The sequence below is a fragment of the Poecile atricapillus genome, chromosome 1 (genome assembly GCF_030490865.1).
Source record: "Poecile atricapillus isolate bPoeAtr1 chromosome 1, bPoeAtr1.hap1, whole genome shotgun sequence".
Lineage (NCBI taxonomy): Eukaryota > Metazoa > Chordata > Aves > Passeriformes > Paridae > Poecile > Poecile atricapillus.
Genome location: NC_081249.1, coordinates 21,684,226 through 21,697,346, shown reverse-complemented (window position 1 = coordinate 21,697,346; position 13,121 = coordinate 21,684,226). Strand labels below are relative to the sequence as shown.

General features: G+C 36.4%; 1 protein-coding gene across 1 annotated transcript in view; it reads right to left on the bottom strand.

Annotated features, from left to right (window-relative positions):
* Positions 1 to 453: 453 nt before the first annotated feature.
* The window catches only part of PUDP (pseudouridine 5'-phosphatase), a 73,213-nt gene continuing 60,545 nt past the window's right edge, over positions 454 to 13,121 (bottom strand). The window contains exon 4 of the mRNA XM_058863062.1: positions 454 to 1,049. Coding sequence (XP_058719045.1) covers positions 873 to 1,049 — 177 coding nt within the window. The 3' untranslated portion in view covers positions 454 to 872. The remainder of the gene's footprint in view (positions 1,050 to 13,121) is intronic.

The window sequence follows — 13,121 nt, the reverse complement described above, 5'->3', positions numbered from 1 at the left end:
CTGTGCTGCATTAGTGCATATCTCTAAACTTCATATAAACTGTTAAATACTGTCTTTAGTATTTAACTTAAGTATTTAGCAGTAGCGTGGTCAAACAAAACAATTCCTCTGGGCCTGGAACCCAAGGACACCTTACAGCCACACACTCTGAAACGTATAAACAAAAGTGAATTGTGAGGGGAGAGTGAGCTGGGGGAATATGACTTCATTACCTGAAGTTGTAATTGGACAGTTCTCTCCTGATATGCAAAGAGACCAAACTTATGTCTGTCTGAAAAACTCATGACTACTGTTCATCTTGGGTGCAGCCTATGGGAGGCTTTAGACTGCCCAAGGTTTGAAGGCCTTTAATAAACACCCACTTTATTCTCTTAACTTTGTCAAGCCTCTGTTCTAAGTAGCCACTCCAAGGCATCAATGAGATAAGGAAAAGGATAAACACATTGACAGCAATAATAGTGTCAAAAACATTTTAATGGGATAAAAGGCAATCCAGAAAAGATTTCTGATTAAGATGTAAACAGTAAGTAATTCAAGTGGAAACAGAACAAGAAGCTTCCAATGCAGTCACAATAAATTGTCTAAATAGTTCCATAATATTCCCAGAAAACATTATGACATGAATAGAACAAGGCTGGATTCACTTAACAGAAAGATGCTGCTTTAATTTAGCATTTATCAAAAGGACAAATCATAAACATTCCAGACAGTTTATCAAAGGTAATGTGTAAAAGACTGACTGTTAACATGATTTTTGTGCTATAGTTTTGAGGAAGAGAATAAAAGATGAAAAACAATCATAATACCAAAATAAAATTTCATATCACTTTTAATTTATCTCTAGTCAAGATCATGTTCAAAGGTATTAGGCATCAATCATATGCTGGTAAACCAAACAGTTCTGGTTGGAAATCTTCCATGGACTTCAGCACCAGTGTTGCCTCCTTTTTAAGATCTGGATTTAATCTTTCATCTGGAATCATAACCACTTGCATTCCCGCTGCCAGGGCTCCTTTGACTCCCTGTGGTGAATCTTCAAACACAAGACACTGAGAAACAAGTAGGTGAGGAGAAAAAATTAGTGTTACGATGAAGTTCTAATAGCTTGTTTTAAAAAACAAAATGATCCTGAATGAAACTTAGTAGGAAAACTAAATGTTCTTGGCTTAGACACCCCTAATTAGAACAAGAGCAAACCTCTCAGTTTGAACATCTGCATGGTAATTAACCTTTAATTAATTTCAATTCAAAAAACATCAATACACTTACTTAAATCCCAGAAACTGGTTATCCAGATGTTCCTGAGTGCTTTTATAGGGATGTGTCTAATCACAAGCTTAAAGTAAAATTAAGCAAGTGCCTAAATACCTTTGTAAGCAGGCAATTTAACTTTTCCAAACCAATTTTACAACCTGCAAAATGGCAAAAGCACTGCTTTCACTCACACGTACTGCATTTCCTACATACACAAGGTATGGGGAACACTAAACTACCTAGGCCAACAGTAGGACTTTGCATGAGTGGAGATAGACACTACTTATCAGAAGAGTGCTGTCAAACTCATATTATATTTGCTTAATTCTTCCAAAGGAATAATGAGAACTAAAACAGGCAATTATATTGGAAAGCTTCATTTAGAGAAGAGAGAGTTTAGTCAGAACTGTCATGCCTTACAATAGTCACAATCATTCCAGACTGCAGTTTGGAAGCAAAGTTGTTAAAAACAATCATATATTATTAATGTGGATTTTGTAATTTAATGTCAGAATGTTGAATAATAAACAAATAAGATAAATATATAAAAATCATATTGTATAAAATTTTATATAATGAATGGTAATGTTTCTAGAGCTCATTCCTGAATTTATATAAGGAAGCAACTCTTCCTGTCCATGACCTGCAAATTCAATTTGAATTTTTGGTCATGGATAACCCAAAGCAACTTTTGGCATCCAAGGACCAGAAAAATTCTGATCTATACTGACACATAGTTTCTAACACTTCTCCAATTCATACTGCATTTATTATCAATATTATTAGCACTGCTAATACTACTAATGCCAAAATCACTGCCACAAGTAATTTTAGTAATTGAAAACAGATGTTGGGCTGGTTAGGGCAATTTTCCTCACATCCACTGATCAATGCTTTCAGGCACATGGTGTGATTCCTGAGGCTACCTTGTGCAGGGACAGGAGCTGGACATTGATGATCCTTGTGAGTCCTTTCCAACTTAGAATGGTCTATGATTCTATGAACATACACCATCATACTGTACTTTTTAGGTTCTCAAACACACAACTATTTCACTGCAGAACATAAGGGCTGCACACTGTTTGTTCTGGCTGTGCTTATGGGAACCAAGCTGGAACTTGCAAAACCTTTATTACATTCAAAGAAAAAAATTTTGCAAGCTGTATTAAATGTCTACCCTATATATACCCATCCATCAGAGACTGTGGAAAGGGAAAACTGAAAGAACCCTCTCCTGATTTCCTTTCTTTTTAAAATATTGATTCTTGCCTTTCAACATGTCAGCATCAACTTGGAGTCTGTCAAGAGCAAATTAAAAGGTTCTTTCTACCTTGCATGTAATAAAGTAAAACTTAATTAATGATTTTTAGTGAGCCAAAGAAATCACACCAATCTCTTTTGTGCTCATTTCCTTCATACAGTCACTGCATTCCAATTTGAACAATGTGATACTTTCAAATATTGATAATTATCACTAATACTAACTACAAATATGTAACCAGCTGATCCTGGAAAGCTTAGTACAATTGCTATTAGAATGGAAGCATGGCTCTGCCTATAGGTTTTGTTCTTAACAATAGCTTAGTTCATGATCTTAAGCACTCTGAGGACAACAAATGAAACTCTGACAGGCTTTGGTTTTTGAAGAATAAGCTTAAATGTTGCACAGAAGAGCATTACCAAGGCCTTTCAGAAACCTTTTGTGATCCAGCTCATACAAAAGAATGTACTTCACTGCTCTGCCTTGAAAGACCTAATTGACTTCCATGATGTCACTAAGCTTACTGTACGAGACGAGCCGATGATTATGGAAGTCAATATGCATAATAAAAAGCTTAACTAATTCCCTGGAACTAGACACAATTAAAAATCTTAATTACCAAAGAAACCAGGCAAATGACCCGTAATTACTGTGTCTTGCATGTTACAGGAAATAAGTGTACTAGGTCTTCCATAAGTCTTTCTTTTTCAGTTTTTACTGAGACTTATTGTCAACAGCAGAGTCACATTTTTAATGGATGACGAAAGGTTTACAGAGGTTCACACACAAAATGGATTTATTAATACATAGAGATGTTATAAACTCCTCACTGTTCTGGACCACCCACACACTAAATTTAGAGATATGAAAGCAGCCAAGTTCTTTCCCATTTTGCATAAGTATTGCAACATCAGCATCATTCCAACTGAAAGACAGATGAGATTTATACAGACTTCAGCTGAGATTCTGGCTGCTTCTGTGCATTATTTCTAAAACTTGTGTCGCTGATCAATACTACTCCTATGACATCTCTCAAAAGGTCATACTAATATAGGACAGTTCTCACTTTGGAATGAACTAAAGGCTTAAAAAAGTATAGCAAAGTATATTAATTTATATTTCACTCTATGAATCTAGAAAGAGAAAAATTGATCACTTAACCAGAGGAAGAAATAATATTACTGCAGCACCTCATTACCTCATCCTCCTACATTAAATGTAAGTGTATAAGAAAAAAGTGTTAGTTAGGCTCTTGGTATGTACAGCAGGCCCTCTCTACCCTATATACTGCAAAACTCTGGATGGAATAATTATATGACTAACAGGGATATCCTTAAGTGTTATCACCGTTAGTGATAGCGAAGAAGGCTAGAAGGATAAAAGATTAAAATCAGTTTTAAAATTAAGATTTTGGAAGACCTACGAATGTAAAGTGTATACATAGCAAGTGCTTATCAAACAAGTATCCTTGACCACATATGACACTACTATATCAGCTCTAAAACAGAATGAAGCATGAGACTGAAAATGTCATGATTTATAAGCATGGAACTCATCTGCAAGTTTAACACTACCATCTATTGTTCTGCAAAGAAAGAATGAAAAGAAAGTTTTCATCATCTGTCCTCAAATGACACAGAAACATTTGGTATCAGAATGCGACATATTATGTTTTGGGCTTCTTATGGATTGCATCTTATACTCTGTAACTTCTTTATTTTTAATTGATGTTTTCCTCCTTCTTAATCCAATCAATTGGTTAAAAGTGTGATGGGTGATTTTTGTAAAACTTGCACTGTAGAAATATTTGTTATCCTTATACATTAATTTATGTATATATGCACAATACAGTCTTTTATAAGTGTTTAAGGACTAATTTAAACTTCATCATATATCTAAAAAAAGCCCCAAGACAGGCTGCAGGAAGAAATTGACCAAGTACAGCCAGGTCACATGGGTATCAGAATATCACTTGATTTCTGTAAACCAGAAGGTGCTCAGGCCTTTCATTTTTACAGATAACTGGCTGACTGTTCATTGCCAAAAGTATTTTTATTTTTTCCTTTGTGAAAAACTAGCCCATAGTATACGGTTAAAATTCAAAACTAAGTAGCATCTAAGAAGTAAATTATCAGTTTGAAAAATATTACTACTGCAATAGTTTGTGGTTTGTTCAACAACTTTTGTAATTTTCCCTTGCTCAGTTTTTTTTAGATTTTCAAAATAATTCCAGTACTAACCACCTGTGCTAATCATGTGAGTGACCCAGAAATTTTCAAGAACCATAATATAATTCAGAATACAACACAGATCCATCCATATCCCATACAAAATGTTGAGATGCTTAAAAGGTGCTGTTTGTCATTTATGGGAGGTGGTGGAAATTCACAAAAAGAGAGAAGAAACAACAATTTTAACATCATAACACAGATGCTAGGCTATTTTTTAGCTCAACTTATGTTTTCTGGTTTCCTGTGTTTTGATTTTCCAAATACGTGGGAACCAGCGGAAAAAGTGACCCATTTACCATCAGAGTTACTTAAACATTATTGAATGAATCCATTTTATGCAGCTGCAATATTTGCAATTTTGGTCTCTTACTGTTAATTCTCAGATGAATTAAGAAAAAACAATAATGAAATAATGTGATTAATGTTCCTCTCCTAATCTCTGGATTTACACTCCTTCCAGAAATAGTTGGGAAAAATTCCAATAGTGAATACAATAATGAATTACATTTCATTTTATTTCAAGGATGTGCCAATTTGACCAGCCAGGGATAACAGAATCATATTAAATATGCTGTTAAGAAAGTAATGCAGCTTACAGCCCAACAACTTAGTTCCATTAAGGAAAATGAGAAGTAAGCCAAGATGTTTTTAAATGCTATAACAAACGAATAAACTGGAAACTTAAAATCAAATTAATTAAGCACCAGAATATTCAGTATACTAACTACAGCCACCATTCTTTATGAGTCATATTAATGATTCATATTAAGAACTGTTTAAAAATTACATGCACATATGCTTTTTAATTCAGGTTTTTATTAACTCTCTACTAGGAGTATGTTGCAGACCAACATACCAAGAACCCAATTATTTACCATAAAGCTTACAAAACAATATTAGCATAATTTCTAAAAAGAAAAAAAAAAGGAAGAAAAAGTTGCATTTGCACATAATTAGATCACTCTGGGTTTCTAGCTCTTACATAAGCGCCACTTTACATTTCAGACCACACCAGCAGTTCTTCTCTCACAAACCAGTTCACAGAACATTATCTCAAAGGAAGCCAGAAGGAATAAAGTGGTTTGAATGAAGAAGGAGGAAAAATTTCATATTTCTTGCTTGTTTTCAAGAGCTAGAAACCCAAATCAAATGAAAGGAAGTGTTTCTGTGACAGTCAGCCCCAGACACAGCGGCTCTGTGAGGCAGGGAGAAGGTCACATTTACATGCGGGGTTACTCCGATCATTCTGGATGACTGGAGCACTCTTCACAGAGCACTGTGTGTTTAGAGGACAGCACACTGGGAACTCTGTATGGTAACTTGTGTTACAGGCCTCAAGGAATTCTCAGGCTTTTCTGAAACAGTGTCCAATTATCCCAGCAGGAGAAATCTAACTCAATCAACTGCAGCTTGGATTAGCCATAGAAAGGTATTGCTCTTTTATGGAGAACACAAGGTAAATACTAAAGGTGTTCTCTACTGAGGCTACTCATATTGCATAACATGGTGGAGTTTTATGTCACTTATCTCTAAAAGTGGCCTAAAAAGTAATTCTGTACAATGAAATAGTTACGTTGTGCTGACATCCCTTCCACAGACTTCCTTGACATGTAATACACAACACATTCAAGCAATGCACCTTGCACACACAGCTCAGAACTCTAGGACAAAATACACTGAGGGGGTGCTTGAAAGGCCATTTGGAAACACCCTATTTATTCAACACATGTCCAGCCAAAGCAGGCTGCTCAGGTCCTTGGCCAGGTGGGCTTTGAGCATTTTCTTGTATGCAGATTCTACATGCCTCCTGGACATCTGTTCCCATACAGCAAAACCATATGGTGAAACCAGTCCTATGGTGAAAATAGTTTTCCAAGAATCTAAGAGTTTCTTGTATTTCCCCTTCTGCCTGTTGCCTACTGCATGATCACTCTACACCTTGAAGAAGAGGCTGGGGCCACCTCATGAGCAAACACATCAGAGATTCAAACCAGGTACCCAAAGGAGGAACTGTTTTGATGCATCCAAATTCTAAGTCTCAAACTGAAACTGCAAGTAGGCACCTGTGGATGCTAAATGCAAAAAGCAAGCAGGGAACAGATCCTGTATGAGACTAAGTCACACAGGCTTCTCACTCAGGCCTGAGAAAGCATGAGAAAGAATCCAAACAGTCCTTGGTAAAGGACAACAATCTTTGCAGGTGTTGTTTAGGAAACAGTCAAGGGGTGGTGTTCCAATTAACCAATGATGGTGTTGTGTTGCTTTAGTGACCAATGAGAGTTTTACCTCTTGCACCTTCTCAAACATGTCTATAAAAGATCCAGACTAATAAACTTTGCTCTCTTGGACAATGCAGCTAAGAGGGTCAGCGTCGTATTTCTCGCCATTCCTAATACAGTGTGACAGGCACCAAAAGTATTTCCTGAATAAAAGCAATGAAAGTTTTGCCACAGGGAATGTGGACAAACCCATAGGTGCAGGCTGCCAGAGTAGGTGCCCTTCCTGTTTGTTTTGGGTAACTGGACAACATCACTTGCCTACAACTGCCTTAGCAGGTGCTGCAGAAGGCACTTAATTCTCATGGAGCAGGCTAATTTTTTAAGAACATCTATTTTGGCAACAGTTTCTTTTTGTTCTATAATGCCTCATTGACCAGTGTTATTTTCCCACACAGAAAGATCAGCCTGCATAGTGAAATTTTCATGAAATTGATCTAAACATTATTTAATGATTGTATAATCTTTGATGGAAGTGTTAATAACAGCCCACGTATGCTTCCGACATAATGTCATTTCCTAATTTCTTCAATAAAGAGAGAAAGGGTGAGAAGAGGCATTAACCTTTAAACAGGTTTTCATTGGGAGTGCAAAAACGTCATGGAAAAGGTCTTTTATTTTCTAACCAGTACAAGCTTCTCACTGAACTGTACACAAGAGTGTCACCAGTCTGGAGTGACTTGGTGAGATACAGCTGCGTTACACTTTAACTCTTCCTGATCAGGAAGAAAAGAGCCTTTCTTTCAAAATTCAAAACTGAAAGTTATTGTACAAAATATGTAAGATTATTAGCACCAAACTCCAAGCACAGAGCCAGAAACTACCACCTTTTAATAAAACAAACACAACACTACCAAAATTATAATAATTATTTTCTATGTATTTCAACTACAGCAAAAATCCCCGAAACATTAAAAACGGCAATTCTCTCTTCTTGATATAGATTTTCAGAGGAAAGTGGAGAAGAATGTACAGAACTACATTGGAAAAAATATTAACTCCTAAAGTTAAGAAGAATATAAAAGTTCCTATTGGGCAGTATTTGAATCATACAGGTTCATCTTTTCAACCTACCATTTATACCTGGCATGCCTAAAGCTGATGGTAAATGTAAGCCCACAAAATGGCTGTGCAAGTATTTATGAATGTGCTCTTTCAACAATACCCACCTTTGGTCATTGGGTTATGGTTAGGAATGTCATAATTACATAATTTATTTTTGCAACAGCAATCTAAAAATACCACATATTTGAAATGAAAAGCCTCATTACATCAATAACCAGATCTATTTAAGTAACTGTCCTCGTGATTTCAAAAGATGATTTCTCAGCCGCTTAGTTTGTAAAGCTGCTTTGACTCTGCAAGCAAATGAAACTCAAAACTCAAAATTTCTTACATAATTCTCTTTACCTGAGAAATTATTTGTGTGCTAAATACAATATTTCTAAAGAATGTGAAATCTACCACCAAAAGTAAAGAATTAATTATAAAACCCACATTTCTAAATACACTATGTATGATATGCCCTTTTTGAACTATTTATTATGAGAAATAATTAATTCAGTGGACCCACTCTCCTAACCCTGAATGAGGGATTAACTGTAAGTGTGCTCAAGTTCTACTAGATAAATACAATTATTATTGGAAAAAGCAACATTTTTAATAAAAATGTGTTACATATTAAGAGGAAAGTTTAAAAAACAAGTCATATTTTTTTAAGATTCCAGTTGAAAAGTTGTGTTTTTCATATTCATCTCTAGCTTGTTTTTATCAGCTTCCTTTGTTTATTTTAGGGAAGCAGTAGTTACCTAGGTATTTCAAATTATGAAAAATGCAGAGAAGGAAAGACAGTAAATATCAAGCAGTTTTCCGTGAATCAATCATTAAAAGACTCCTCCTCTAGAAAATTTCTTTCTACTGTAAACTTCAAGCCCAAATATTTCTGTAAATAAGAAAATTAATATACTCTTAAAATTAATTCATATGTAGAAAGCTATTTAAATCTTAATCTTAAAACATTTCAAGATGCTTTTGTCAAAATTCCCTTAATATGATTTAGCTATTTTGCATACTGCATAGAAACACTTTTTAAAATGCATAGATGACACACAGTTATCAAGCTGTGCCTATTTTTCTATTAGACCAGCTCTACCAGATAAGAGAATGCTAACAGTCACTTCAACCAAAGGCTCTCACAGTTCTTATTTTGACTCAGGCATGCTGACAGGAAGAGTAACAGATCATTTTCCATGAAAGGAATAAGATGTGCATATAAATGAATGCATCAGAGTAAACAATGAACAAAAATAGAAAAACGTGTTTATTTAACTCTATGTATGTAAGCATGTGGATAAATGCATGGTGTATATGGTCTCCATACAGATAGTCTCTCTCTCTCTCTCTCTCTGTGGCTAAGGCATGTTCAGTTTAGGATACGTATTAGGTCAGTAACTAACAGAGTCATGACGCTGGCTTAAGATTAGCATTAGTTTGGGAATACCAGGCCATGGTATCAGCAACTAGTTGCTATGCTTGTCATACAACTTCTGCCATAACTTCTCTTGGGTACTCAGTCCTTCAAAGAAACAAGTTTATCATTATCTGGGTTCTCATTAGATGTTCTTAATAACATTTTTATCTAAAACCCCCTCCCATTCTGTATATTTCAACCACGGATAATGTTCAGATTCAATAGGGTATAAAGCTGACAGATGGCAGACTAATTCAAAAGAAAAACTACTGTGTATTTGCCTGTAAAACAACGTCTCATGGGCAAAGTCCTCAAAACACTTCATCAGGCCATATGCTTAAGTGAAAACTACTTATCCATCCAACACAATAATGATTTTATATTAAAAGTAAGAATCATTTAGTGAATCTGCTTAAGTATCCTGTATTTGCTGACTTTCAACAGTTTGAGTGAGTCTTTAGAAGAGGGATGAGGGCTGATTTCCCATTTAAATTGTGTCCACATCTCTGAGACTGTTTGAATTGTTACTCTAAAGCTTGCTGCCACATTATTTTACTATGCAATTATTAACTACTTATTTCTATGTAATGGACCCCAAATAATATGCATATATACACAGAAAATATGCAAATTATATATAAGTATTGTATGGACTTATAATCATATGATTCCAGGATGTCTGGTTACAGTATGGTGTTAATAATGCCAAGGTTGTGGGTTTGATTCCTGTATGGGCCATTCACTTAAGAGATGGACTCATGCTCCTTGTGGATTCCTTCCAGCTCAGAATATTCTGTGATTCTGTGACTGAGATTGGAAGCAATCTCTGAAGGTCACCTGGGCCAACCTCCTGCTCAAGCAGGGACACCTACAGCCAGGACAAGTTCCACGCAGTGTTTGAGTATCTCCAAGGGGTGAGACTTCTCCACCTCTCTGGGTAATTTGCAACACTGCTCAGTCACCCTCATGGTGAAGAAGTGTTTCCTGATGCTCCGAGAGAACCTCCTGTCTTTGAGTTTGCTTCCATTGCCTCTGGTTCTGTCACTGGGCACCACTAAAAAGTGCCTGGATCTTTGCATTTTCCCTTCAGGTATTTTCATATATTAATGTTTCCCTGAGCCTTCTCCGAGCTCACTTTGCCTTTCCTCAAATGTGATATGCTGAAGCTCCTTAATTATCTTGGTGTCCCTTTGCTGGACTTCATCTAGTAGCTCAGTATCTCTCTTGTACTGGGAAGTGCAGAACTGCACCCAGTATTTTCCAGGTATGGCCTCACCAGTGCTGAGTATGGGGGCAGGATCAATTCCCTCAGTCTGCTCACAAGACTCCTCCTCATCAGCCACTTCTGCTGCAATGGCACATTACCAGCTCATGGTCAACTCACTGTCTACCAGACATTGTAATGAACTTTTTGTCTGACCACAGGAAATCAGTCAGGTTTTCTTTCCTGTTCAAAAGCATGCAGCTAGATTCATTGGTGCTGAGACAGGTGTCACTGTAATGGAACGTCTAAATTTAAAGATCTGAATGACAAATGTGCAAAAAATACAGACAAAACTTATTGCCATGTGACCGTTAGAAAATCTATGATGAGAATATAAAACACTCTATTAGGAAGTGTCTCACTCACCCCAATACTAATATAAACACATTTCTTCACAGTTAAGTCAAAGACAAATTGCCTTCTCTGCAGATGCCTGCAGTCAAATTACAGAGAAGCACGGGAATGAGAGTTAATGTGCTTATAACACAAACTTGTTTGGAAAAAAAATCCAAGTTGTCTCTACATAAACACAGTCTATTCTGCTTTCCTTCTATTTAAAAACAAATTATGTGTCTTTATATATTAGACTACCACAGCATACTGGAAAGAGTGATTTTACATTGCTCTAACCATCACAACATATGACCTGAAAGAGAGTGCCTCTATTACAGTAATACAATCAGTTCAGAAATAGATGCCAAGATAGTGCCAAGAATCTGGATAAATTGATAAGCAGCTGAGTGCTACAAGCAGCATTTTACTGATAACTTGGAAACTTCAGCACCCAGACATTATATAAAGATTCCCTAGGGAAACCAGACTGCAGCAGGTGTGTCAAGGTGAAAAAGTATAACTGCGACACAGTCCACTGAATTATATGTTCTGGCTACCAGGTAAAATATGCTGTGACTACAAAAATAAAAGAGGATAGGCTGCCTGTCAGATGAACAAGCAAAAGAGAATATCAAACTGTGATTCAGCACAGAGGAAATGGCTCAGGTGATTTTTTTTTCTCCTTTTGTTTTTGTTTATTTTAAGACGTCATGGTGGTCTATTATACTCTATTTCTAATATATTTCAAGTCTTTGCTAATTGATTCCAGCTGCTTCTAGTGAGCTATAGGTAAGATTTATCACTGAATGGAGAAAACTGATAAATCAAGTAGCAAATATGTCTAAAGACAGGACTGATAATCTCATCCAGACACGCAACTGACTCGGATTTATATTCTGGGTCTGCAGATCTTGAAGGTGTGGCTGAAAACACCTGTCTTCAAAGATTTGTAAATTCTGGTCTTAGCAAGCAGAACAGTGTGAGAAAAGACACTAAGAATTTTTTTTTTTTCTCCATTGACCCTACATCTGCAGAATAAAACCACTTCAATACTTTTAAAGCCAAAGAGTACAGTCTCCTCATTGACAACAAAAGTAAGAATTTAACAGGTAGTTCTACTGTATATCAAGATGATGGATTAAAACTGGAAAGAAAGAGTTACTCTGTAACACTGTTATATGCTCAACTAGGTCACATTTTAAGTTTATTAACTTCTTGTTACCCAAAGTAACAAGAAGAAAATCTTAAAAAAAATCAAGCGACAATTGTCATTTTGAGCTAGTTCACATAGATACCCAGCATCTTACACCGTGATGGAAAGCGAAGATGTTGATCATGACACTTAAAATGTTTTTCTCAATCAGATGTTCTTTGTGCTTTGCAGTGGTAGTGCCATAGGCTTCCAGCCAAGGTTCTCTTCATGTTGTTCTACTTCCTATATTTTTTTTTTTTTTCCTTTGCTTTGGTTGCCTTCCTGACTACAGTCTTTGAAGAAAAGGAACACATTTCAGGTAGGTTGATCTTAATTAATAAGAATCTTTCCTTACAAATACTCTATGGTTATGAAACACCATATTACTACTAATCATATTACATCTATTACTACTATCATATTACTACTACATCACATTACTACTAATTTCGAAGAGCATGTATGGAACATAAGCACTTAAAATTGCCAAATTTCTATAGAGAGGGATTGGTACATTTCCATATGCAGAAATACATACATATATGCACACACACATAGTTTATATGATAGAACTGTAGAAGGGAAAAAGAATGGCAGGAACAAGGGCAAATGGGGGGGAGCCTGAAATACCCATGGCCAGCTGCTCCCAGACACACCCCAGAAGTTACACACCCCATTAGCCTACCAGAAGCTCATTCCTGTGCTGCCTGATGGGGCAGAATGATCCCCAGCAGCCCTGTGCGGCCCTGGTTCAGCCACTCCAGGTGCCACATGGCCAGACCCACACAGACATGCCAACAGGAGAAGCTCCATGGGTCAGGGCACCCTGTGGCTGGTGGG